We start from the raw sequence: 27,748 nt of genomic DNA on the forward strand, positions 1-27,748 counted from the left end.
TAGAAATTCAACCTTATTTACAAATGTTCTCCTATTTACAAAAAGTCCATTCCAGCTCTTTAAAAATATTGTAACTGATAATTTCCACAAAAAAATTTACATTGTTTCAACCTTTCTGCCTAAAACTCTATTATGAGATGAGCAAACAACCCCACAAGATGATTTGAGACATAAAAAAATAAATAAAAGACAACCTATCTAGCATGAATATCCTATTGACAAACACAAGGAAGAATTAAGAATCACAACCGACAGTGTGCCACTTCACCAAAAAATGGAACTGTAATGATTTTGTGGGAGGTAAATGCTTCACAACAGTCTTCTTGTATAGTACAGTTTAATTGTGCTCTTGCACTGCTAAACAATCCTCTTGCTGCTTTATTTTACATCCTTCTTATAAAAAGGGTAGACTTTTGTAGATTTTTCTAACAATGAAAATATGTAGATATTGATCTGGTCTCATTATTTAGGCCAATTAGTAAAATAATAAATGCATGAAAAAAATGTAAAACAAAAACAATCATCATGTGACTAACAGAATTCTCCTTGATATCAGAGTATTACTCCTCAATCGTGTCTATAAATTTGAATTCTTCATAACTGAAACAATATACAGATAAAATAATTAACCAAGGAGGTCAAAATGAAATTACCAATTTATCATTTTATGTGTAGTAATTACTTTTTAAAAATCCTTTAAATTTTATCTAGGAATGAGCACTCATATCATGGCGAAGTCCCAAGTAACTTCAAAACTGAAAAAAAATTCATCCCTGAGAAATGAGAGATAGAAAAATATCTTTAAAAAAAGAAACAACAGTCTTATGTACTTTTTTTTTTTTTTTGAGATGGAGTTTCGCTCTTGTTACCCAGGCTGGCGTGCAATGGTGCGATCTTGGTTCACCACAACCTCTGCCTCCTGGGTTTAAGCAATTCTCCCACCTCAGCCTCCTGAGTAGCTGGGATTACAGGCACGCGCCACCATGCCCAGCTAATTTTTTGTATTTTTAGTAGAGACGGGGTTTCACCATGTTGACCAGGATGGTCTCGATCTCTTGACCTTGTGATCCACCCACCTCGGCCTCCCAAAGTGCTGGGATTACAGGTGTGAGCCACCACGCCCAGCCTATGTACTCTTTTAACAATCTCACAATGCATGAATCACTATCAACAGTGAGCAAATATTGCAGTCCTGGAGAGTTACTGCCTCTCATGATCTGATTTATTTTTATTTTTTTTTCTTTTTGAGATAGGGTCTCACTTTGTCACCCAGGCTGGAGTGCAGGAGCCCAGTCTCAGCTTACTGCAGTTTCGACCTCCCAGGCTCAAGTGATCCTCCCACCTCAGCCTTTTCTCCAATAATGACCTAAATAATAACTTCTGCTGGCATCTCTTCTGAGTCTCCATTCCTTCACTGATATTCATCCAAATAATAAAAGTAACACAACTACAATTGAGTTTACCATTATTAATGGCATTCTCATCACAGTTGTTACAGATCAAATACGGTTCATTAGCCGAGATTTAATTCCTGGCTCCTCCCCAAATATACCAATTCCCTGGTCTGTTCTCCAGCCAATGTTCTTGAGGAATCTCTCTTTGTGCAGCATGGCAATAGCGCTGACGAAGAGCAGGGCTGCCTCTAGCAGTGAATACAGAGTAAAGGCCATGACCATTAAAGCTCCCCTGAGGTCCAACTGATTCCCCTCTGCTGCCACAATGGACTTGGCGCTACCATTGCTGGCTCTTTCCTCTGCATTTGTCTTTTTTATTTTTATTTTTTAATTTTTTTTTTTTTAGAGACGGGGTTTCACCATGTTGACCAGACTGGTCTCGAACTCCTGAGCTCGGGCAATCCACTCACCTCGGCCTCCCAAAGTGCTGGGATTACAGGCATGAGCCACCACGCCCAGCCTGCATTTGTCTTTAATTTAAACCATGGGCAGAATAAACCAAGAGCTCTCCCTACCCAAGAGAATCTCTATTTTGTTTTAATGATTTTTTTTTTTTAAAAGTTATGTTCTAAGCCAAATTAGACCTTACACCTTATATCTTTATAAAGTTCCAACCCACCGTTATGCCAGAACGGCACCTTGGACATTAGTTTTCAAACAAGAACAATTTCATCCTGATCCCATCCTCACAGGGACATTCAGCATTTTTTTTTAAGAGATAAGGTCTTGCTCTGTCACCCAGGCTGGAGTGCAGTGATATGATCATAGCTCACTGCAACCTTGAACTCCTGTGCTAAAGCAATCCTCCCACCTCAGCCTCCTGGGTAGCTAGAATTATAGGCACCTGCCACTACACCTGGACCACTTTAAATTGTTTGAAGAAATTTTTGGTTGTCACAACTGAAGAAAGGAGGTTTTGCTACTAGTATCTAGCTGGTAAAGGCTGCCAAACTTCCTAATGTACAGGACAGCAAATAATTATCTAGCCCCACATCACAATAATGCTGAGGCTGAGAAACCCTGCTTTCAGAGATAAAGCTTAGCTCTATTGTGTAACTCATACTCGATTAACTTAATCACATCAGAACTCAAATTCCAGCAAAGGAAATAAACATTAGGAAAATCTGAATCTCAAGATGTTTGACTTAAAATTAATTTGGCAGGCAATGACAATACAGCATCAAGACGTCTACTTTCTAGTTCGACTTACATAGTCACAATCTACCTCTAAAACTTCAAAATCCATTATCATTCGACAGTATATTTTGGTGGTTTAAAAGTGCATAGGGATGATTCTGGAACAAGACAAGTCTGCATCCAAATTCCAGCTCTAACATTTACTAGCTTTAAGAACCTAGGATAGTCCCTCAACCTTACCAGGATTCAATTTCCTTACCTATAATCAGACTAATAATATCCACCTCAAAGTTTTTTAAGGATTAAATGAAAAACACATTGAAAGCACTGAGCAAATGTATCTAGAATACAATAAATATTTAAAATTTTATTTAATTTGGAGAGCAATTACAGTTAAAAGTATGGACTTTTAAAAATCCCTGCCCTATTGACCATGCCTAAAATATCTCAAAGTATCATCATGAAAAATTTAAAAGTAATTCATAGAATTATTTCACCATTTACAGGCAATATCTGTTATTTATTTCAGAGACTAAGTCACTAAAAAGTTAAAATCCAACACAAAGAGAGATTACTCACCTCTGGAGATTTCTGTACATTCTGGAATACCGCATAGGCAATAAGTGAACTTGAACCTATAACACTGAGAGATTTAGAAGATGACTGATCATTAAAGCAGGACAATGAAGTGCCATCACTTTTGTTATTTTGTTATTTTTACAGTTTTATTGGCATAATTGATAAAAAATGAATTGCATTAAAATTTTTTTTATACTCAGGGTCCTGCTATGTCAGCCAGGCTGGAGTGCAGTGGTGCCATTATAGTTCAATGTAAGCTCGAACTACTGAGCCCCAGTGATCCTCCTGTCTCAGCCTCCTGAGTAGTTAGGACCACAGGTGTACATCACCACACCTAGCTAATTATTTTTTGTAGAGGCAAGGTCTTGCTATGTTGCCCAGGCTGGTCTCAAACCCTGGCCTCATGTGATCCTCTCACCTTGGCCTCTCAAGCACTGAGATTACAAGTGTGGGCCACCATGCCTGGCCCTGTACATATTTTTTTTAATTTTTTTATTTTTAATTATATTATTTAGAGATAGGGTCTCCTTCTGTCACTCCAGGCTAGAGTGCAGTGGTACAGTCACAGCTTACTGCAGCCTCCAACTCCTGGGCTAAAGTGATCCTCCTGCCTAAGCCTCCTGAGTAGCTGGAACTACAGGCATGTGCTATCATGCCCAGCTAATTTTTTAAATTTTTTTGTAGAGACAGGGTCTCACTATGTTGCCCAGGCTGGTCTCAAACTCCTGGGCTCAGGCCATCCTCTTGCCTCAGCCTCCCAAAGTGCTGGGATTACAGGCATGGGCCACCACATCCAGCCAATATTTTTAAACAAATATAGAATGCTTCACAAATCTGCATTTTTCTCCTTATGCAAGGCCAAGCCAATCTTTTTTTTTTTTTTTTTGAGACATGCTCTTACTCTGTCAACCAGGCTGGAGTGCAGTGGCACAATTATGGTTCCTCCTGGGTAGCTGGAACTACAGGAACATGCCACCACGTCCAGCTACTTTTTATGTTTTTTTTTTTTTTGGAGGGACAGGGTTTCACCATGTTGTCCAGGATGGTCTCTAATTCCTGAGCTCAAGTGATCCGCCCACCTCAGCCTCCCAAAGTGTTAGGATTACAGGTGTGAGCTCAGCCCTATCGATATTCTCTACAACATTTTGATTTTTAGAATAGGTGCTGCTTAAGTAAGCACTCTGCTATTGATTTTTGCAAATGATCCTGTTAATCCGGTTGTCCACAGATTTTCAGATGTTATCCTTTAATCAATTTTTTTGTTGCTATTGTTAATGTTGTCTTTTTATTAGTAAGAAAATATCAACATGATAAAGAATATCATTTCTCTTTGACTAAAGAGTAAAAGCAATCCCTGAGGGAAAAATGTGGAAAACAACAGAATTGCTGAATTTTGTTTATACTGGTTTAGTTATATGCAATTAAATAAACATACCTCAGAGTAGCCATGACAAATTGTATCCACTGTATTGCAGGAAAAATCTAAGTAAAACAAGGAAAAGAGAATAAAATTAAACCTTTTACACTGAATATTCAATCTAACTCTAAGTTCACTGTTTACTATCTGTACAGCATAAATTTTTCTTCAAAATCTAATCTCAAAACATACTACAAGCCTGAAAATGAGTGAAAAGGCTGAACAGGCCCCTGGAAAGACAGGGTGATCCTTTTTTTCCTCTCTTATTTCTAATTCTCTGGGAAATAGTATTTTTTTTTTAATGGAGCAGTGGATTGAAAATGACTAAATGAAAAAGGAACCTAGCCAGGCACTGTGGCTCATGCCTGTAATCCCAACACTTAGGAAGGCTGAGGTAAGAAGATGACCTGAGGCCAGGAGTTTAAGAAAAAAACTGGGTGAGAAAACTAATAAAAGAATAAAATGGAGAAGAGGTAGGAAAAGTTAAATGTTGAGAGAGAATACAGAGATGTGTGGAAATAATAGGTTACAGAAAAGACAAACCCTAGAGTTCACTGATAGGTAGAAAGAGGAAAGATAGAATTGTAAAACAGACAAACGGAAGAAAAATTAGTAGCATGGAGAGATCATGAGTGAAAAATGCAGAACACGGAAGAAGAAAGGGAGAACACAAAGGAAGAGAGAGAGAGTTTTCTGACCTTACCAAGTCCCAACTGTCCTCCAGAATGCTAGCCTCTAGCAGAAAGGCCATAGGGATTTCAGTCCCAGCTACCCTTGAGCAGCCGATCCTTCCCAGTCAGGTTCTGAATCCTGGAGCAGTGAACAGGTGGCTCCACCCCTGCCCCAGCTGGGCTCCTCCTAGACCTAATCCTGCTCTGTACCTTGAGGGCAAGAAGAAGGGTGGTGACAAACGGAGGAGAAAGTCAAGCAGAAAGAAGAAAAACAGAAAGACCAGGTGACGGGGAAACAAGTTTTAAGTGGTATTAAGAATTAAAAGAGGCAGGAGTAATAAAAAGCAGACAAATACAGAAGGGGCAGGATTGAGAAAAAAAGAATGAGTCATAGTAAAAAGATAAATAAAGCTGCAATAGAGAAATGGAACCACAAAAAGGGGTGGGGGGAGAAATAAAACGGATAGAAAAGAGGTCTCCCTAAAATGTGCCCTTGTTTAGAGACAGAAGCCTGTGATAGAAAAGAGAGATTGCATATTCACTCAATTAATATATATAATACCAAAAACTCAAATGATCTGCACACAGCAAGAATATACCTATACAGAGTTGCATTCAAAGAGGATTTGGAAGAACTGATGAAATTTGGACAAAGACTGGAGGAAAAGGGAGAGCAGAATGAAAACCATTCATTTATGTAATCATTTATCTTTAATCTAGCCATACTTTCATATAGTCTATAAATCCTTATTGATAACAAGTTCAATCACTTGCATGGCTAATTTAAATATATGACTAATTTATTCATATCAGGTTAAAATTACAGTCCAAAACAAAACAAAACAAACTACAGCCGAGTATAATGTCATGCACCTGTGGTCTCAGCTACTTGGGAGGTGGAGGCTGAAGGGTCTGCAGTGTGCTATGACTGTTCTGTGAATAGTCATTGCACTCCAATCTGGACAGCATATCGAAGCACTATCTCTAACACAAAATAAAACATGGCTGGGTGTGCTGGCCTATGCCTGTAATCCCAGCACTTTGGGAGGCCAAGGCGGGCGGATCACTTGAGGTCAGGAGTTTGAGACCAGACTGGCCAACATGGTGAAACTTCGTCTCTACTAAAAATACAAATATTAGCCAGGTGGGTGGCGTGCACCTGTAATCCCAGCTAGTTGGGAGGCTGAGGCATGAGAATCGCTTGAACGTAGGAGGTGGAAGTTGCAGTGACGCGAGATTACAACACTGTACTCCAGCCTGGACAACAGAGTGAGACTCCATCTCAAAATAAACAAATAAAAATAAAAATGGAAACCAAACCAAACCGAACAAACAAAAAGAGTATAGTCTGTAGTCGAAGTCCAGACATTATTAAATAGACGTTAAGTTTTAATCACTTCACTTAAATTGTTAGGTAAACAAATAAATAAAAATACCAGGAAATTTCTGGATCAGAAATCCTCAGCATAAGGTCTTGAGAAATGTTTTAAGGCCTCTGCTCATACATCTTACCTAATAAAGATGAGGAGACTACTGACAGTTTCACCAAGTGATAAGAAAATACTTTTAGACAAAGGACTATTGTTTTAGTCAAGAACAAATCTCAAGTTGTTCAGAAAACAGCCATGCCAAATTAGTCTGCTGCTCTTGATAGGATATTCAATGATGAATAACTTTTCTCTTTGGTGTTCTCTTCTAAAATGTATGTACCAACATTTGGGGATTTACTTTGCAGTTTTTCTATTGAAATTAATCCCCTGCTTACTGTATATTCAGCACTTCACCCCTTTGAAGTATCTTTGGAAACATAATCTTGCCATCTTCCTTTTCTATAAAGGCTAACCCAAGCTCAAACGATGAAGTAGGTGATATTTATATTCAGTTTTCCTTTACCTCTTTTTAGCAAAAACCTCCTTGCATGCCTATGGTCCCAACTACTCCACAGGCTGAGGCAGGAGGATCTCTTGAGGCTGAGAAGTCCAGGCTGCAGTGAGCTGTGTTTGCACCACTGCACTCGCATTCCAGCCTGGGTGACAGAGTGAAAACCCATGTTTTAAAAAAAAAAAAAAGCTCCTTAGCTAGTTCAAACCTAGACCAGATCTTAACTTATTGGGCTACTATATATTACTATCAATTGAAGCTAACACATGTTCATAAAATTTCTACCATGAGCAAATCAAGAAAGACATTCATCTTTGTAAAACGTTTTTTTTTTTTTTGAGACGGAGTTTCACTCTTGTTACCCAGGCTGGAGTGCAATGGCACAATCTCAGCTCACTGCAACCTCCGCCTCCTGGGTTCAGGCAATTCTCCTGCCTCAGCCTCCCGAGTAGCTGGGATTACAGGCACGCGCCACCATGCCCAGCTAATTTTTTGTATTTTTAGTAGAGACGGGGTTTCACCATGTTGACCAGAATGGTCTCGATCTCTTAACCTCGTGATCCACCCGTCTCGGCCTCCCAAAGTGCTGGGATTACAGGCTTGAGCCACCGCGCCCGGCCGTAAAACGTTTTTATTTAACCAACAAGTTTTCTAAAAATTGCATGTAAAGATTTCTAGGCCAGGCACCATGGCGCATGCCTGTAATCCCAGCACTTTGGGAACCGAAGTAGATGGATTACCTGAGGTCAGGAGTTCAAGGCCAGCCTGACTAACATGGTGAAACCCCATCTCTACTAAATACAAAAAATTAGCTGGGCGTGGTGGTGGGTGCCTGTAATCCCAGCTATTCAGGAAGCTGCGGCAGGAGAATTGCTTGAACCCAGGAGGCAAAGGTTGCAATGAGCCAAGATCGTGCCATTGTACTCCAACCTAGGCAACAAGAGCAAAACTCCATCTCAAAAAAAAAAAAAGATTTCTAGTGGCAACAGCTACCAATTACAAAGTGCTTCTGAATTGTATCTTAGTAAAATTGTTGCCAATAAAATGAAGTTTGGGACAAAAGCAAGGCAGGAAATGCCCAGTACTAGAATTCATGGTGTAATGATTAATGGATATGTTTCTGTCTTTCCCACTAAAAAGGATAATATTCAGAATATAAAGTATAAAACAAACATTTTAAGAGGGAACTGAAGATTGTAAGAGAGCACCTGACTACTCTAAATAAATCCACCACTTCTGGCCTGAACAAATTACACTCCAGAGTTTTGATAAAACTTGCCAGTTAACCCAATAAACCATTTGAGAGAAATCTGAGAATCATGTAAAAATGAGAAAGAAACTTGCTAGAAACCTGGTGATAACTAAAATAAAGGTGAAAAGATGGTGAAATCTGCAAATGAAACCATACATCAAGGATTGTAGTACTGATCCCAAATAAGATTCTAGAATGAATTGTCTAAAAGATGTGTTTGCAAACAATTAGAACAAAAAGTAACTGCTAAGTCAACATGGGTTTACTTAACAACAACAACAAAAAAAGGCTGGGTACAGCGCCTCACACCTGGAATCTCAACATTTTGGGAGGCCAAGGCAGGATTACTTGAGCCCTAGAGGTCAAGACCAGCCCAGACAACATAACAAATCCCCATCTCTACAAAAAATACAAAAATTAGTTAGGCATGGTGGTGCATGCCTATAGTCCCAGCAACTATGGAGGCTGAGATGGGAGAACTGCTTGAGCCCAGGAGTTTGAGGCTGCAGTGAACCATGACTGTATCCCTGCACTCCAGCCTGGACAAAAGAGTAATAACCTGTCTCAAAAAAATAACAACAACAACAACAAAAAGCCAGACTAACCCATTCTCTTTTTAGATAGAATTACTAAACATATATCTGAAATTCTGACAAAGCATTTGGTGAGAAATTTCATGCTATAAAAATTAGAAAATAGGCCTGGTACGGTGGCTCACACCTGTAATCCCAGCACTTTGGGAGGCTGAGGAAGGTGGATCATCTGAGGTCAGGAGTTCAAGATCAGCCTGGCCAACATGGTGAAACCTCGCCTCTACTAAAAATACAAATATTAGTCGGACATGGTGGCACATGCCTTTCGTCCCAGATACTCGAGAGGCTGAGGCAGGAGAATCACTTGAACATGGGAGGCGGAGGTTGCAGTGAGTCAAGATTGTACCACTGCACTCCAGCCTAGAGATAGAGCAAGACTCTATTTCAAAAAAAAAAAAAGAAAATATAGGCTGAATGCGATAAACCATGCCTGTAATCACAGCTACTCAGGAGACTGAGGTGGGAGGATCACTTGAGCCCAGGAGTCCGAGGCTTCAGTGAGTTACCATCACACCACGGCACTCTAGCCTAGGCAAGACCGCCAGATCCTGTCTCTCCAAAAAGAAAAGTAAAAAATTACCCACGTATGGTGGCACATGCCTGTAGTCCTAGCAACACGTGAGGCTGAGGAGGGAGGATAACTTGAGTTTGAGGTTACAGAGCTATGATCAGAACACATAATGAGACCCTGTCTCTTAAAAAAAAAAAAAAGGAAAACTATAAAGACCAAGTGGAAGCATAATTAAGGTAATTTGCTGCACAAACAAACCTAAGGGAATGCTAAGTAATTGATCAGTATTAACTTAATGACTTCTATTGAGATGAACCAGCATTCTGCTTGGCACGGTTCTGTAAAACACTTCCATCAATGACTTGAAATAAAACATAGTGAGCATATTTATCAAATGTTGCTTATCTATTGTTGCATAACAATTTCCTACAAATTTGGGGACTTAAAATACACATTTATTATCTCACAGTTTCTGTGGGTCAGAAGTTCAGAGCATGGCTTAACTGGATCCTCTGCTTCAGGGTCTCTCAAAAGGCTATAATCAAGATACCGGCCACATGTAGAGTATCTCTCATTTGACGGTTCAAATAGGGAAGAATTTGGTCCCAAGCAGATGTCATTGCTGTAATTCAGCTCTATGAGGGCTATTAGACTTAGGGCCTCATTTCCTAGCTGTTACCCAAAGGCTTCAGTCAGTTCCTTGCCACGTGGACTTCTGCAAGATGTTCTCCTAGAAAGAAGGAAGTTACAATCGTATGTAACCAAATCACTTAAGCGAGATCCCATTGCCTTTCTCATATTCTTTGGGTCATAGATCTTACCAAGGGATTATACAAGAACATGAATATCCAGAGGCAGGAATCACCGGAGGCCATCTTAGAGTCTGCCTACCACTGTGTATTCTTCCAACACGTCAAGCATTTTTGCACTTATCATCATTTGCAATAGTTGTTTCCTCTGTCTTGAGAACCCTTTTCCCCAGATAATCATAATGGGTTCCTTCTCATCCTTCAAGCATCAGCTCAAATATCATCTGAAATGTAACATTCGTCAAATTTCCAAGTATCTTGGTTATATTTTTGTTCTCTGATTCTCCCAATCTACTATAATTTCCTTGAGGGTAGGTAAAAAGCATTCTAAATAAAACGCTATTTACAATAATACCTGCAGTTGACAAGCTTTTGAAATGTGGCCAATCTAAGTTGAGACATGTTGTAAGTGTAAATATCCACTGAACTTCAAAGAATAAAAATAAGGATGTAAAATATCTCAATGCCATATTTATGTTGATTGTATGTTGCAAGGATAATATTTTGGATATTATCTAATTTTTTTTGAAACAGAGTTTCACTCTGTTGCCCAGGCTGGAGTGCAGTGGTGTCAACTCAGCTCACAGCAACCCCCGCCTCCCAGGTTCAAGCAATTCTACTGTATCAGCCTCCTGAGTAGCTGGAACTACCGGCACCTGCCACCATGCCTGGCTAATTTTTGTATTTTTAGTAGAGAAAAGGTTTTACCACGTTGGCCAGGCTGGTCTCAAACCACTCAAGTGATCCACCTGCCTTGGCCTCCCAAAGTGCTGGGATTACAGGCATGAGCCACCATGCCCAGTCTATTATTTAAATTATTACACAAGATTGTTTTGGATATCTGGAGATCCGGTAACTCCAGTACCTAAAGCAGTGCTCAGAATAGGCACTATTTGTTGAATATTCATTCAACAATGTACTGAAGTTGTGAGGAATGACAGACTTAAGATCTAAATGCTTCAGAATAATGAGTTGTATTAAATAAAAGTTAATAGCTGGACGCAGTGGCTCACGCCTGTAATACCAACACTTTGGGAGGCCGAGGCTGGTAGATCACGAGGTCAGAACACCTTTTGTCCCAGTTACTCAGGAAGCTGAGGCAAGAGAATCACTTGAACCTGGGAGGCAACGTTTGCAGTGAGCCGATATCATACCACTGCACTCCAGCCTGGGCAACAGAGTGAGACTCTGTCTCAAAAAAAAAAGTTAATAGAAATAAATCTAAGTATACTGTACTTGAGTCTAAAAAACCAACAGGGCAGAGATCAAGATGAAGAATATAACAATTATTTTAAAAATCTCAAGTGGTACTATCCAATAGAAACATAACGTGAGTCACATATGTAATCTTAAATTTTCTAAAAGCAAAATAAAAAGGCAAAAAGAAATAGGTGAAACTATTTTTTTTTTTTAAGACAGGGTCTCACTCTCTTAAGTATAATGGTGCGACCATAGCTCATTGCAGCCTCGAACTCCTGGGCCCAGGAGATCCTCCTGCCTCTGCCTCCCAAGTAGCTAGGAAGGCAGGTGCCTGCCACCAGACTCAGCTGATATTTAAATTCTTTGTAGAGATGAGGTCTTACTGTGTTAACCAGGCTGGTCTCAAGTCATCCTCCAGCCTTGGCCTCAAAGTGTTGGGATTACAGACATGAGCCACCACACCTGGCAGAAATTAATTTTAACAACACATTTTATTGGCTGGGTAGGGTGGCTCACACCTGTAGTCCCAGCACTTTGTGAGGACAAGGTAAGCAAATTGCTTGAACTTGGGAGTTCAAGACTAGACTGGGCAACATGGTGAAATCCCATTTCTAAAAAAAAAAAAAAAAATACAAAAATGAGCTGGGCTTGTTGACACACGTCTTTAGTCTTAGCTACTCAGGAGGCTGAGGCGGGAGGATCATCTGACCCCGGAGGTGGGGATAGGAGTGAGGCAAAGGTTGCAGTGAGCCAAGATTGGGCACACTTCATGCCAACCTGGGTGACAGTGAGACCCTGTCTCAAAAAATGATAATACATTTTATTTAACTCAAGTATCCAAATTATCATCACTGCAATGTGTAATCAATGTAAGTATGTCATTGAGATATTTTACATCTTTAATTTTGTACTTTGAAATTTGGTGGGTATTTACACTTACATGTCTCAACTTGGATTGGCTATATTTCAAAAGTTCAGCAGCTACATGTATTAGTATAAATGGCATTTCTATTTAGACTGCATTTACAACTATATTATGGAAGCTGTTGCATTTGAACTTTATCCTGCAGAAGTGCCATTACAAATTTCTGAGCATTATAAAGGCTTTAGTAAGTATACACTATATGCCAGGCACACTCTCAGTGCTTCATATGTATTAACTACTTTCATCTATTCACAATCCTATGAAGCAAGTATTATTATGCTCATTTTACATGATAAAACTGTGAGTATTAAAATGATGGCAGTGTACAGGAAAGACTAAAAGATGATACTGACAAGAGTTAGGTTATTTTTATTTACTTATTTATATCCCTCTTTGACCTAGATAAAATTTCAGGGCATTAACAAAAGTACATAAATGAGACAAAATAATATGAGTTGAAAGTGGCACAAAAGAAAGAACATTTCTGCTGATGTGACTTTATTCCTGGATGTTAAACTCTTGAGTTTTTAAATGTTATTTTATTGCAACAAAATATATTGACATAATAGAAATCCAAAGTAAAGTTTCCTGTATTCCCATTATCTTGCCAAAACAATGATTTAATTCTTGCCTATATGCATATTCCATTTTTACATATTTGCAGTAATTGCATAGCTAGTATTTTACCTTCTATACCTTTTTCTCAGCATTATGCCATATTTTTTTCCTTTTATGAGAGTTATGTGCTTACTCTCTACTCCCTCAGACTGTAACTAATGTTTAATCCTAATGTATTTCTTCATATTTTTCCTTATGCGCATCAATACGCATCCAAATGTATACACACATATATGGCAAGGGGTATTGTTGAGGTGGCAGGGTTTTTTAAAAATGGGATCATGTGTTTCTGTACACACTGCTTTTCACACTTTCACAGACATCTTTCTGCTTTAATATAGTTCTAACCCATTTTGATTGCTACATAATACTCCACATAAAATCACCCATCCAACAATTCCTCTAATAATGGGCATATCGATTGTCTTTGTTTTCTCTTCTGCAAACAATGCTGCAATAAACATCCCAACACATAACCACCTTCTGTGCTGATTTTTTTTTTTTTTTTTAGAGACAAGGTCTGATTATGTTGCCCAGGCTGGTCTCATACTCCTTAAGGGATCCTCCCACATCAGCCTCCTGAGTAGCTGGGACCACAGGCATGTGCCACCACATCTAGTTAAAATTTTTTTAATTGCTTGTAGAGATGGGGTCTCCCTATGTTGCCCAAACTGGTCTTGATCTCCAGGGCTTAAGTGTCTTCCTCCTTCAGCCTCCTAAAGTGCAGGGATTACAGGTGTGAGTTACTGCACCTGGCCGTAATCCCATTTTTCCATGAACTTTTTGAAATCTCCTTGCATGTGGTCCAAGAAGGGAATATAAAAACAGCCAAAAGTATTTTGAGATACAGAAAAGTTTCTCCTCCAGACCAAAAAAAAAAAAAAAAAAAAAGAATCCAGCCCTCATAGGTAACAGATAATAAGCAAAAGTAAACTAAGCAAATTATATAGTCTGTTACAAGTTGAAAACTACTATGGAGGAAAAAAAAGTAACAAGGGGAAGGGAGATGGAAAGCAGGGCAGTCAGGGAGAAGCAATTTTTACAAGATGGTCAGCATAGATTTCAGTAGGAGGTTGAGGTTTGAGCAAAGATTTGAAACTGGCGCCTCACTGACCTAAGGACTGAAAAATGGGACTTTATATATTTATTGCCTTAGGCGATCATGCTATTTTTCTTTCTCTTCACTCCAGTTGCTATGCTGAGTCACATGGACACTTACGTAACATGTCCCCTCCTCTTTACCTCCATACAACACCCAGGGTGATCATTTAAATTTTCCACCTCAGTGTCAACTATGGGATTTTATGACTTCCAAAATAGGCCAGAACTATACTGTTTATTTTTGTAGATCATCATCAGGGTCCTGAGGCCAAAAATCTAATTATTATTTTTTTCAGATGGAGTTTAGCTCTTGTTGCCTAGGCTGGAGAACAATGGCACAATCTCAGCTCACTGCAACCTCTGCCTCCTGGGTTCAAGCAGCTTTCCTATCTCAGCCTCCTCAGTAGCTGGGATTACAGGGGCCCGCCACCAACACCCAGCTAATTTTTTTTTATTTTAATTTTATTTTTCTTATTTTATTTTTATATTTTTATCTTTATCTTTTATCTTTTTATCTTTATTGTATCTTATTTTTCTAATTTTATTTTAATTTTATTTTTCTTATTTTTTTTTTACTGGCTAATTTTTGTTTTTTTTTTTTTTTTTTTTGAGACGGAGTTTTGCTCTTGTTACCCAAGCTGGAGTGCAATGGTGCGATCTCGGCTCACCGCAACCTCCGCCTCCTGGGTTCAGGCAATTCTCCTGCCTCAGCCTCCTGAGTAGCTGGGATTACAGGCATGTGCCACCATGCCCAGCTAATTTTTTGTATTTTTAGTAGAGACGGGGTTTCAACAATCTTGGCCAGGCTGGTCTCGAACTCCTGACCTCAGGTGATCCATCTGCCTCAGCCTCCCAAAGTGCTGGGATTACAGGCATGAGCCACTGTGCCTGGCCTATAAAGCAATTTTAAAACTCTTAATAGCTCCATATAGACTACAGAACAGAAAATTCTGAGTATGACTTCAAAATTGTACCCAATAAGGGCTTAAAACTGTTTTATTATCTCCTGTTTTGAGAACTCCCTCCAGACAAGCCAGTCATTCTCCCAAAGCATCATGTTCATTCCCACATCTACTCCTTTTCTACTTGTTTTCTATCTCAAATGTTCTTTTTTCCAAGGCTTAACTCTATTTCCACCAATAACATAAAGTCTTGTTTCACCACCTCAGTTCAGTTTTCCCCTCTTCTAATTTCTATCAATTGTCTTGTAGCTCATAGTGTTACAGGATCTTTGGGGTGTCAATTTTCTGGGCAGAAACCTCTGTGGCCACAGTGCCTTTGCCCAAGTTCTTGTCCTGCATCCAGGAAGAATGAAGTCCATGGACAAGCAAAGGGTGAACAAAACAAAGATGAGTTTTACTGAGTGTTACAACAGCTCAGAGGAGACCCCTGCAGTGGATAGTTCCTCTCTGTAGGCAGGTCATCCATTGAGTATTCAGTTCTCAGCACAGAAGAGGCCCTGGAGAGGGTAGCTCCTCTTTGCACCTGGTGGTTTCAATGTCTGCAGCTCTCAGCAGAGAGGAGACCCTGAAGAGGGTGGCTTCTCTCTGCCCGCAGGTTGTCATCTGCAGCTCTCAGCAGAAAGGGTAGGTCCTCTCTGCAACTGGTTGATCTGTAGTTCTCTGCCCTCTTGGTCCTCTGGCAGTCCTCTGCCCTGCTCTGGCTGGACCCAAGGCTTTTATGGACCTCAGAGGGGAGGAAGTACATGCCAACTGGTCCATGGGCAGCCATGAGCAGGCCAGAAGAGGCACCATAAGTCCCTACTTCAGTCTGCAGGACTGGCAGCCTGGACTCCAGTCTTCAGGCCCTCCCTGGCCTGAATATGGGGCCTTACTGGGGACTCTCCCCCTCCCGCCCAGGAATTAATATGCCTCCCGTTGCCATTCATGGCCCCTAGGGCTCAGCCCCAAGTCTGCTCTGAGATTGGAGCAGAGCCTGAGAGTGGAGAGAGGCCAGGTGGTAGGAGCAGACACCACTAAGCCTGCAGGGATTGCAGTGGGGTGCATTTCTGGTCCCCCAAGGGTGCAGGCTGCAGAGATGCCCAGGGCCTGCACCTGGGAGGGCAGCCACAACAGCACCAGGGGCTCCTGCCTCAACTCAGATGGGGTGGGGCTCCCACAGCCTCCATGGAGTGTGCAGACCCAGCTACGCCTCCCTGTTGCAGCTGGCTGCCATAAATAGGGCAAACTCAAAATAAAATTTTCTGAACTTCCCCAAACACCCCACGACACACACACACACGGGTCTTTCAAAATTTCTACCCAATCAAACTGGTTGTCCATGATTGGATCCTGTTATCACTGATGATTATTTATACACACACATTTTGGACACATACAGTGGTTAATTACAGCAGTAAGTCCCTTACAATGCACTGTATATATTCTTACCCTTACATGCATCTGTTCATCAAATCTTGTGAATTCTACCCTTAAAAAGTTTGTCAATTCCATTCATACTTCTTCAGCCCTATTATGTCCTATTGCATGACCTTAACCTCTTCCACATAGACTACTACCATAGTCTAATTAATTAGCCACCCTGCCTTCAGTCTTCTCACTTCCAATCCATTCCCTTCATTCCTGAGTTAATGTTTTTGTTTTGAGACAGGGTCTCACTCTGTTGCCAGATTGAAGTGCAGTGGCAGCAATCAGGGCACTCACTACAGCCTCCAGCTCTTTGGTCCAAGTGATCCAGCTGCCTCAGCCTCCCAAGTACCTGGGACCACAGGCACACACCACCACAACTAGTTAATTTTTCTACTTACTGTAGAGATGAGGTTTCACAACATTGCCCAGGCTGACCTGAATGATGTTTCTCCACATAAATCTAAAATCACTCTCCTAGTTAAAACTTCTGATGACTCCAAACCTTTTAGCTTGAGACCCTTTTGAATCTGCTCCACAGCTCAGTAATAATCAATTTTTTAAAAAAGGGGGGGTGGCAGCAGCTGCTGCCCCAGTTCACCTTTACACAGATTCATCTCAACTAGTTCCCCAACATGCCTGTACATGATTTTCCCATTGCTAAAAATGCCCTGTTTCTCTTTGCCTCATGCATGCCCCCTCTTCTTTCAAGATCCGACTAAAGAGTCACCTCCTGTCTACGACGTTCTCTGACACTGCTAATCGGAGCTAGCTACCTCTGTGTCTTTACAATAAGCAAATAGTCTTTTTTTTTTTTTTTTTTTTTTCAGACTAAGTCTCACTCTATCACCCAGGCTGGAGTGCAGTGGCGCAACTGCAATCTCTGCTCACCCCAACCTCTGCCTCCTGGGTTCATGCAATTCTCCTGCCTCAGCCTCCCAAGTAGCTGAGATTGCAGGCACACACCACCACGCTCAGCTAATTTTTGTATTTTTAGTAGAGATGGGGTATCACCATGTTGGCCAGGCTGGTCTTGAACTCCTGACCTCGGGTGACCCACTGGACTTGGCCTCCCAAAGTGTTGAGATTACAGGCGTGAGTCACTGCACCCGGCCAGAATACAGTCTTATTTTACAGCAATTACACTGCACTACTTAGATCATTATTCCTATGCCTCCTCCTCCCCCAAGATAGTTCAACACCGAACTGTCTTGTTTCTCTCTATTCCGTAGTCCCGCAGGCAAAGCGAGCGTCTGGCACAAGCCAAGCACGGAGTGAGTATCTGCATAGCAGAATTACTAGAATTGCTTATGGGTTCCTGGAGAGGGGGCCTTGGCCTGAGAGGACCCTGCCTGCCAAACTGACCTGGCCAAGCAGCTCAGGGAAGCCGCGGAGCCATTTGACTAACAGACTGACCGAAGGTAGGAGCGGGTCCCAACCGACTGCCTAACGGCCCAAAGGCAGTTAAGAATGAATAGTTGGCCTTGTCATCTACGAAGGAGAGGAAGGGCAGCAAACCAATTGCTGCCGCGTCTCCGCACACGCTTCGCGCCTCTCCGCACGCGGAGCAGAAACGGAACGGGGCGGACCCACCGAGAGACTCGGCGACTGCGCGTGCGCAGCCGCCCATTTTCCCGCCCCCAACGTGGCTCCGCCCTTTTACCCCGGGCCTACGCGAGTTTCGCCGAGTACGCGTGCGCGGCAGTTTTCACCGCCCCTCACGAGGCCCCACCTTCTCACCCTATAACGACGGGAGCCTCCAGGGGTGTCCACGTGAGCGCACGTGAGCGCGCGCGAGCCTGTTTTCCCCCCCCTCCAGTCACGTGACCGCTGACTCGGGGCGTTCTCCACTACCGGCTACCTACCTCTCCCTCGCGGAAGCCGGCGATATGGCTACCGCCGTACCCCGCGCAGCGTCTCTCTCCCCGCTGCTTCCCGTTCTCCTGGGCTTCCTGCTCCTTTCCGCTCCGCATGGCGGCAGCGGCCTGCACACCAAGGGCGCCCTTCCCCTGGATACAGTCACTTTCTACAAGGTAAAGGGGGCAGAGGACATCATGCACCGGTGCCGCCTGGGCGCCCGGAAGAGCGCGCGCCAGTGGGGAGACGCTGGACACCGGGAGCTGGCGAGAGGTGGTCTGTAGCGACGGTCCCGGGGCTTCCCGGCGTCCTACAGGCCTAGGGAACTCTGAGCGGGAAGAATATTATGACCACCGGGCATGCAGGTTCTAGGGTACCGGCGTGTCCGTGCTTTGTAGCATTTATACTTGCGTCCTCCCTTGCAAAGACGCAGCCGAAGGAAGTGGGTGCCCCTTCCCTTCTACGGGGAGAGGGCGGTACCTGGGGAGATCCAACCCTCGAGTCCCTAGTGGGAGAACCGGAGGGCAGTGCGAGGTCGACGCCACCCTGCTCCTGGCTGTGGTACGGGGGAGGGGTTGGCGGGGAGAAATGCAGGGGCGTTAGCCTGCTTGTCTGCGCCCCTCTTCTCCAGGGGTGGATTGCAGTCTGCTTTGCAATATGTAAACAGTGATCAGATATGCATCTCCTTGAATAGTACAAGCGTGAAGGGTAAGCTTCAATTTAGTCACCCTGTAAGGGAGGGGTCCCCAACTCCCAGGCCCATCGGTGCCCTGTTAGGAACCGGGCTGCTAGCAGGAGGTGAGCTGCGGGTGAGCGACCATTACAGCCTGAGCTCCGCTTCCTGTCACATCAGCTGCAGGAGCTAGATTAGATTCTCATAGGAGCACGACCTTTATCGTGAACTGCTCATGTGAGGGATCCAGGTTGCGCGCTTCTTAAGAGAATCTAATGCCTGATGATCTGAGGTGGAACAGTTTCATGTTGAAACTACCCAACCTCCCCCACCCCCGTGGAAAAGTTGTCTTCCATGAAAGCAATACTTGGTGCCAAAAAGTGTGGGGACCGCTGCTGTAGGAAACATCCTGTGTTTGGCAACAAAATGAATACAACTGTGAAGGCATGGCAGAATTTGCCACTACCTCCACCCCCTCCCCTCTTCCATTTTTGCAGAATTAGGGATCCTGCCTTGGTAAATGGATAGTTAGAAATGTTGGAGGCTGAATGCAACACCACAGTCCCAGTCCCTTCCTCTTGCACCTGCCTTCACTCGCTAACAGCTTTTAACTTCCTCTGTAGGAGATGGGCAAGCTTAGTATTGCGAGAGAGCCAGTCGTTTCATTTTAAGGCCTTATACTCATTGTGGGGAAATGAAACCAAGAAGTAGTTGTCTCAGTGGTTGAAGTCTTCCTATTTTCAAAGGTGTTCCCTGTCTTGGAGTTGTAGCTCATTCAAGGCAAAGTTTCAAGAATTTAAAAGTGTAGACCTGGTGCAGTGGCTCATGCCTGTAATCCCAGCACTTTGGGAGGCAAAGGCAGATGGATCACCTGGGGTCTGGAGTTTGAGACCAGCCTGGCCAACGTGGTGAAACCCTGTCTCTACTAAAAGTACAAAAATTAGCTGGGCATGGTGGTAGGCACCTGTAATCCTAGCTACTCAGGAAGCTTAGGCAGGAGAATTGCTTGAACCTGGGAGGCGGAGGTTGCGGTGAGCTGAGATTACGCCATTGCACTCCAGCCAGGGTGGCAGGAGTGAAACTGTCTCAAAAAAATAATAATAATAAAGTGTAGGTATGGCTGGTTGGTGTCAGGCACACTCAGACACACCCCACAGCACTCGATGCTTTGGGGGCCTTTATTGACAAAGTGACACCGCTACACCACCCTGCTCCATGGGAATCAGGTAATATCACAGAACAAGTGTGACTCAAAGGGAAACTTTGCATCATAAAGTTAACAGTGTTTCCTATTACCAGCCTAGTCTAGGTCAACATTACAATAGCCTCTTCTCTGGTCTCCCTGCTTCCACTCTTGAGTCTTCACACAGTCCTACAACCTGACTCCTGGCTTCTCTCTTATCTCCCAACCATTCTCCTCCTCTGTCTTTTGAATCTTCCTTTGCTCTTTACTGCCTTAGGATGTGTTGCACCAGTTGTTCCTTGTGACTTGAATCTTTTCTGCCCAATCTTTGAAAGGCTAGTTATGTCTCATCATTTAGGCTTAGGTTAAATGTTTCCTCCTCCTTTGATTTATCTTCCCCCCAGTCTACAGTACCAGTCGCATTACCCTGTTTTATTTCTCCGTACAGCACTCATCGATTTTTTTTAAAAATCTTTCTCTCACACTGGAATATTATGTGCTCATTAAGAAGCTCCTTGTCTGTTTTGTTCCTGATCATCTGCACTGCACAGATTACCTGTCTCATAGAAGGTGCACAATAACTAATTTATTGCATGAATGAACAAATATTTTCTCCTGTCTCTTTTCAAATCTTCTCTTCTGTCACCATTGAACCAAAGAGAAATGTGCTAGTGTTTTGTTTGGCAGCCTTGTTCCATGCTTTGCCTTTCACTGATTTCTAGTATCTTTTGTTGTTGTTTCTTGCCCTTCACCATCACTGGAATGTTAGCTCCCTGAACTAAGAGATCCCGCTTTGTTTCCTGCTGTGCTCACTTAGTATGGTGCCTGGCACATGAGAAGCCCTTAGTAACTTTTTACTCAGTGAATGAATGGATGTATGATGACTTATCCATATTTTAAAGAAGTGAGTTGCCTGATTATAGGTAATGGTAGAGCTGATTCCTACCAGCCCACTGGACACCAAGGGCTGGTAGGAAGTAGATGAGGAAAATAGATTTCTAAAGCGATCACTAAGAGATAACAGAGTAAGGTAACAAGAGAAAATTCTTGATGCAAATGTTTGCCATTCAAAACCATTCTGCCTTACCCTTGTAACTAAGTGAAAGGTGGAGCTCTCCTAATTCTATTTTAATGTTAGACCACTCTATGATTATTAATATTATCCTTAATACAAGTACAGGCTCCTTGAAGGCAGGTATCCTATGTTGTGCTTTTGAAACATTCTTCCCTTCCCTGATGTGTAGCATCTGCTACCAAAGCCTGCCAGAGTATTGTTCATTCATCAGTTATTTTCAGAGCATCTGCCACATGCCAGGCACTGTTGGGCACTAGGGATACAGCAGAAAAGAGGCATACAAGGTCCTTATTCTCATAAATGTATATTCTAGCGGAGAGGATGGAAAACAAGCAAGTAAGAATTGCATAGATGGGTAATGCACTGATGAAAATACAGCAAGGTAATGATACCAGAGTATGATGGAAATGAAGCCATATTAGAATGGTCTGATTGGAGGAGTCCCCAGTAGCAGGAGACATTTGAACTGAGCCTTGAATGATAAAGGGATAACCATGAAAAGAACTGGGGAAAGGACATTCCAGCCAGCAGAGAGCAAATGAAAAAGCTCTGAGTGGGAGTAAGTTTCATGTGCTGAACTGAAATAAGGCCAGTTGGGCCTGAGGGATGTGATCTCATTTGTATTTTAAGTCTTTCCTGCTTTTAGGCCCCCAGAGCTCAGGCTTTTTGGCATTTAAAGATGACCTGTTCTGGTGTCTTCTCCCTCCTTTGTGTCCCTAAAAAGTGTTAAATATTTTTAAAAACCAAGAGGACATCAGTACACAGTAAAGGACAAAGACTAACAAAACATTGTATCTTTGCCTTCAGCTGGAATTATGTCAGCTTGACATAATTTTATTTTTGTTTTAGAGAGAGAGAGAGTGAGCGATGGGGCTCTCTGTTACCCAGGTTGGATTACAGTGCAGTCATAGTTCACTGTACTCCTAGGCTCAAGTGATCCTTCCACCTCAGCCTCCTGAGTAACTTAGCTGGGACTACAGGTGTGTGCCACCATGCCTGGCTAGTTTTTTTTTTTTTTTTTTTAAAGCCAGCTATGTTGCCCAGGCTGGTCTTGAACTTCTGGCCTCAAGTGATCCTCTCACTTTAGCCCCACAAAATGTTGAGATTACAGGTGTGAGCCACCATGCTCAGCCTAGATGTGATTATTTATAGTGATTCCCTGTGATGAAAAACTTGATGGTAGGGATCGCTTGGATTAGGAAAACAAAAAGTTGATGGGAGTGAGGAAGACAGTGTTACCCTAAAGGTGGCTTGTTAGATAATACTTGTACTTTGAGAGAAGCCATCAAAAGAAGTCCTTGGCTTCCTCAGTAAGTTAAATGCAGACTTAACATATGACTTCCACAGTTCCACTTGTAGTTATATACCCAAAAGAGTGGAATACAGGTGTTCAAACAAATGTGTTAAATGAACGTTCATAACAGCACTATTGACAGTAGCCAAAAGGTGGAAACAACCCAAACGTTCGGCTGATGAGTGAATAAACAAAATGTGGTCTATCCATACAGTATAATATTTATTTGGCCATAAAAGTAACAATGATCCAATACGTGGTACAACATGGACAAACCTTGAAAACATGCTAAGTGAAAAAAAGCCAGACACAAAAGGCCACATATTGTACATTTCCATCATAATAGACAAATATATAGAGAAGAAAATAGATTAGTAGTTGCTGGGGCTGGAAGGAGGAGAACTGGGGAGTGACTACTTAATAGGTATGGAGTTTCCGTTTGGGGTGATGAAAATGTTCTGGCACTAGACAGTAGTGATGGTTGCACATTCTTAATGCACTGAATCATGCTGAATGTACACCTTTAAATGGTTACAGTGGCAAATGTTATGTGAATGTTACTACAATTAAAAGTCCTGGCCCTAACAGTTTAAAACCCAGAGGCCTAGCCAGAGGGAAGTGTGGTCTAGGGAGAGGACATTGTCTTAAACCTGGCCTCTCACCAACTTACCTGCCCTGAAATTGCTGGGTTCAAACCCTGGCCTATCTTGCCAAAGCATCCTCCATGATGCCAACTCTTTGTAGGTGGTTTTGTTTATTTTTATCAAATTTCTTCTTCAGGGTTTGCTGAGAAAGGCATCCTAGAATGATGAGCATAACAGGGGCTGACGTAGTGTGCAAAGAGTCTCCTTCACTTAACAAAGGACTGCTGTAGGTGAAGGCCTTAGTATGTCAGCAGCCTTGTTTATTCTGGACAGGGTTGTGTATATCTTTGATTAGTGTGAACAAGTACTAATGGGGTGCCCTGCATGTAGCTGGCACTCACTAAATTGTAAAATGAGTCAATGGATGTGTGAATAAATATTTTTGAGAGCTTGTCTCCCTTGTGGGCTTGTTTCCACTCTATTTCTTAAATCGGGGCCCCTTGGGAAGGGGAATTAGCCCCTAAAGTTCCTGGAACACCCACTTGCTCAGCTCTATACGCCCTCAGGTCATTCCCAAAAGCAAGTTCGTCTTGGTGAAGTTCGACACCCAGTACCCCTACGGTGAGAAGCAGGATGAGTTCAAGCGTCTTGCTGAAAACTCGGCTTCCAGCGATGATCTCTTGGTGGCAGAGGTGGGGATCTCAGGTATGGACAAGTACAAGATGGCTGGGGAGGGCAGAGAGGGAGGAAGCTAGGAATCGTTTCCCTACTTGGAACAGGAATACCCAGCACCTTTCCTTTTGAGCCATCTTCAAGGAGTGTAAGTAAACAGGTTCATAGCCTCTAAAGGAATCTGGTGTAGGCTTAGCCTGAGCAGATTCTGGGACCATGGAATCTCAGCTCAGCCGTACAGGTGCCTGAAGGGAAGGGAACCCCTCTTCTTCACCTTCCACCCCTCTCTGACATAAAACTGAAAACTTTGAGCTTTCCTTTCAGGGAACACTGGGCAGACAGGGTGCTATGTCCCTTAAGGGACAGCATAGTCAGTTCTTCTGTCTTTATTTCAGCTTCTGTAGCAAAACTCTTGGGTTTTGACTTTGCTCAAACACACTGATGCCACCACTAATCCAAGGGCACCTATCAACCACAGTGACAGCTTTAATAGTCACCAGCATTTAGTGGTCGACAGGGTAAAGATCTGCACCCCCATTGCATTTTAAATCTTCACTTGAACTCTGCCTGAGAAGCACGATATATTATCTCTGTGTGATACTTGAGGAAAAAAACTGAAGCTGAAACTTAAAGGACTGTGGGCTATGGAGTAGCCCATCCAGAACTCCTACTAAGTGTTTAGTCCCAGGCAGGGGCTTGCTTATGTCACTTCCCTCCCAGCTTGGATGCCTCCATTCTGTAGTAAGCTGGGAACTTAGTAGAAAGTCTGGTCCTTGGTAGAGATAGCTGGCACACCTCTCCAGGACAGTCAGTCAGGTTTTACTCAACTTCACGTAACTCCTTTGGTGCTTTTATTAGAATAATAATAGCTAACATTTATCAGATGTTTACTGTGTGCCAGGCCACTGTGCTGGGTGTTGTATATGTGTTTCATCCTTGCAAAAGCTCTATGAAGGAAGTCCCATAGTACTATTACTTCCATTTTTTCAAATGAAGAAATGGATGCTTAGAGTAACTTGCTCAAGATAGTGGAACTGTTAAATGGCAGAACTAGGTTTGGAACCCCATTACCACCAGTAGTGGTTGGTCTTAGCCGTTCCTTCTTGGCAAAGTGTAAGAAACCAATTGTCACAGCTTCAGCCTTTGGGACTGCTTCTGCCTATTAGGAAGGATGTTGCAGATACTAACAGCAACTACCACACATTTAACCCTGCAAAAGTATCACGCACATGTTCCCTCATCTGGTCCTCCCAACAGCCCCCATGTAGCAGGGACTTTGTTCCTTCCCTATCACATGCTCCCCTTTCTCATCCAGCTCCAACCAGACTGGCCTTTGTGATCCTGAAATCTCCCAAGCTCAGTCCTGCCTTAGAGCTTTTGCATTTGCAGTCCTTTGTGTGTGAGGCACTCCTCCCAGATCTTCACGTGGCTGGCTCCAGGACATTCAGGTCCCTTAGCTGATGTCACCTTCACAGGGAGGCCTTCCCTGACCACCTGAAGTGGGCTTTCTTACCCATTCACTTTGTTACATCACACTGTTTTGTTTTCCCCATGGCAGTCATCACCTATGTTCATTCATTATTATGTCTCTTCTCTCCTTTAGAAGAATATGAGCTTAATACTCTTAATCACAACTAGACCCCCAACACCTAGAACAGCATCTGACACATAGTGGGCATAGAATAACTCTTCAGAAGAGTCTCCATTTTTTCAGATGAAGAACAGTTCAGAGAGTTTAAATGATGTGCCTAGTACTGCATGGCTAGGAAATGGCAGAAGAGGAATTCAAACCCAGGTCTGTATGGTTGGTCTTCACTTTGAACCATTACACAGCCAAGAAAATTCTTCTTCCCCTCAGCTTAAGTAGGTTCCATAGCAATTACCTGTCCTGAATTCCTTATGGTCTTGCTCTTTGTGTCTGGTTTCTGCTCACAGATTATGGTGACAAGCTGAACATGGAACTGAGTGAGAAATACAAGCTGGATAAAGAGAGCTACCCAGTCTTCTACCTCTTCCGGGATGGGGACTTTGAGCATCCAGTCCCATATACTGGGGCAATTAAGGTTGGAGCCATCCAGCGCTGGCTGAAGGGCCAAGGGGTCTACCTAGGTATGCCTGGTTGCCTGCCAGCATACGACGCTCTAGCTGGGGAGTTCATCAGGGCCTCTGGTGTGGAGGCCCGCCAGGCCCTCTTGAAGCGGGGGCAGGATAATCTTTCAAGTGTGAAGGAGACTGAGAAGAAGTGGGCTGAGCAATACCTAAAGATCATGGGGAAGATCTTAGACCAAGGGGAGGACTTCCCAGTATCAGAGATGACACGGATCGCCAGGCTGATTGAGAAGAACAAGATGAGTGACGGGAAGAAGGAGGAGCTCCAGAAGAGCTTAAACATCCTGACTGCCTTCCAGAAGAAAGGGGCTGAGAAAGAGGAGCTGTAAAAAGGCTCTCTATGGTTTTCCAGGGTTTGGTGGGGTTGGGGAGGGAGAGTTAACCTGCTGGCTGTGAGTCCCTTGTGGAATATAAGGGGGTGGTGGGAAAAGTGGTACTAACCCACAGTTCTGAGCCCTGCTTCTGCCTGGACATTAATGCTGATATGACCATGCTTAGGATGTCTCTAGCTGGTCTGGGGATAGCTGGAGCCCTTACTCAGGTGGCTGGTGAGTTGACCCCTCAGAAGGAATTGGTGCTATAAAGAGGAGAGAGGAGTATTCGGCCCAGGTCTTTGACAGGTGTAAATCTGATTCAATTAAAGTTTCAGTGTTTTGGTTAAGTGGACCTGCAGCCATTCTGTTGTCTTTTCAAATTATACTTTGGTCTATGACCTGCTTTCCTCTTTGAATCTAAGCTGGTATGACCTCTACTCTCCCAGGGTAACAAACTATCCTCATAACATTATGGAAACTGGCATACGTTTGTCTTTTTCCAGTGATACTCAGACTGACATGGATTGGCTGATGATGGTAAAGTGTGTGGTCCATTTTCCAGTCCTTAAAACTTAACAGGAATATTGATGAACACTTTGAACCAACATTGAGGGACCATGGTATAATTATTTTTCATGCTCTGCAAGGTACATATAGCAAATTCTTAGTTCTACTGATATATTCTGTGACTTGGATTTATACAGCTAAATGATATAGTCCAGTCCAATATGAAAATTCAAAAATATTTTCCATCTAAATCACTGTCACTAAATAAACACCAACTTCTAGAAAGCAGAGAGCACTTGTGCCAACATTGAAATCACTATCTGCAATAGTGAGCTTCATGACAGCCCTACTTTCATATTTAACCATTTGAAAATGTCATCAGACCATAGCTCCTGAAATAAGTCTAATTGTACCTACACAAAGCAATTTAAGTTGAATGGAGTTGGCAAATAAGACCTTGAATTACTTTCCTCCATTTTATCCAGGTTGCTATATATTTAGTTACTGGAAACAAAAATAGAGGAAATCCATGTTTTGAATGAGATGGGACAAAAAAACTGTAGCTTAGGCTAACAATTCAAACCAAGTAAGTAAAAGATGTTTAAACCTAAACATCCACCTGCCAACACCTTATGTAATATGATGAAAGAATATATTTAGTATAATTTCTAAATTTTCCCTTCTCATTATTTCAGTTCTCACTGAAACTTTTGAAAGATCTTTTTGGATGCTTCTAACTGGTAAACTTGTTTTGGCTGTTCCAGTGTGTTCCATGTCTACAGGATCTCCTTTGCCCAGGCTGTAGTGCAGTGGTATGATCTCGGCTCACTGCAACCTCCCCATCCCAAGGTTTAAGCGATTCTCCTGCCTCAGACTCCCAAGTAGCTGGGATTACAGGTATCTGCCACCATGTCTGGCTAATTATTTTGTAGTTTTTAGTAGAGACAGAGTTTCACCATCTTGGCC

The 27,748-nt window shown here is 42.6% G+C and overlaps 2 protein-coding genes and 1 pseudogene across 20 annotated transcripts in view; 1 reads left to right on the forward strand and 2 right to left on the reverse strand.

Moving 5' to 3' along the window:
- Positions 1 to 18,071, reverse strand: part of TMEM116 (transmembrane protein 116) — a 213,908-nt gene extending 195,837 nt beyond the window's left edge. For 7 of the 18 annotated variants that reach the window (XR_004729083.3, XM_035257668.3, XM_078337342.1 and 4 more), the window contains exons 1-3: positions 5,291 to 5,399; positions 4,606 to 4,652; positions 3,171 to 3,234 (exon numbers count right to left, since the gene is read on the reverse strand). Coding sequence is in view for 17 of the 18 variants with exons in the window: in XM_035257668.3 (XP_035113559.2) it covers positions 3,171 to 3,234; positions 4,606 to 4,652; positions 5,291 to 5,338 (159 nt within the window). In the remaining variant the exon portion in view is untranslated. Of the gene's footprint in view, positions 1 to 3,170; positions 3,235 to 4,605; positions 4,653 to 5,285; positions 5,400 to 7,151; positions 7,274 to 9,962; positions 10,226 to 17,879 lie in introns of those variants that run through there. The other 11 variants (XM_078337337.1, XM_078337346.1, XM_035257676.3 and 8 more) reach the window with 9 other exon arrangements.
- Positions 1,302 to 1,792, reverse strand: LOC144577677 (immediate early response 3-interacting protein 1 pseudogene; annotated as a pseudogene).
- A 275-nt stretch (positions 18,072 to 18,346) lies between the features above and the next one.
- Positions 18,347 to 26,627, forward strand: ERP29 (endoplasmic reticulum protein 29). 2 transcript variants are annotated; one of them, XM_002753021.7, is made up of 3 exons: positions 18,347 to 18,547; positions 23,747 to 23,885; positions 25,788 to 26,627. In XM_002753021.7, exons 1-3 carry the CDS (start codon positions 18,404 to 18,406, stop codon positions 26,288 to 26,290), a joined length of 786 nt encoding a protein of 261 aa, XP_002753067.1. In that variant the 5' UTR covers positions 18,347 to 18,403; the 3' UTR covers positions 26,291 to 26,627. The 2 variants fall into 2 exon arrangements, with proteins under 2 accessions (XP_002753067.1, XP_009002930.1); XM_009004682.4 differs by lacking the exon at positions 23,747 to 23,885.
- Positions 26,628 to 27,748: the final 1,121 nt, after the last annotated feature.

Source organism: Callithrix jacchus, chromosome 9 (genome assembly GCF_049354715.1).
Source record: "Callithrix jacchus isolate 240 chromosome 9, calJac240_pri, whole genome shotgun sequence".
Lineage (NCBI taxonomy): Eukaryota > Metazoa > Chordata > Mammalia > Primates > Cebidae > Callithrix > Callithrix jacchus.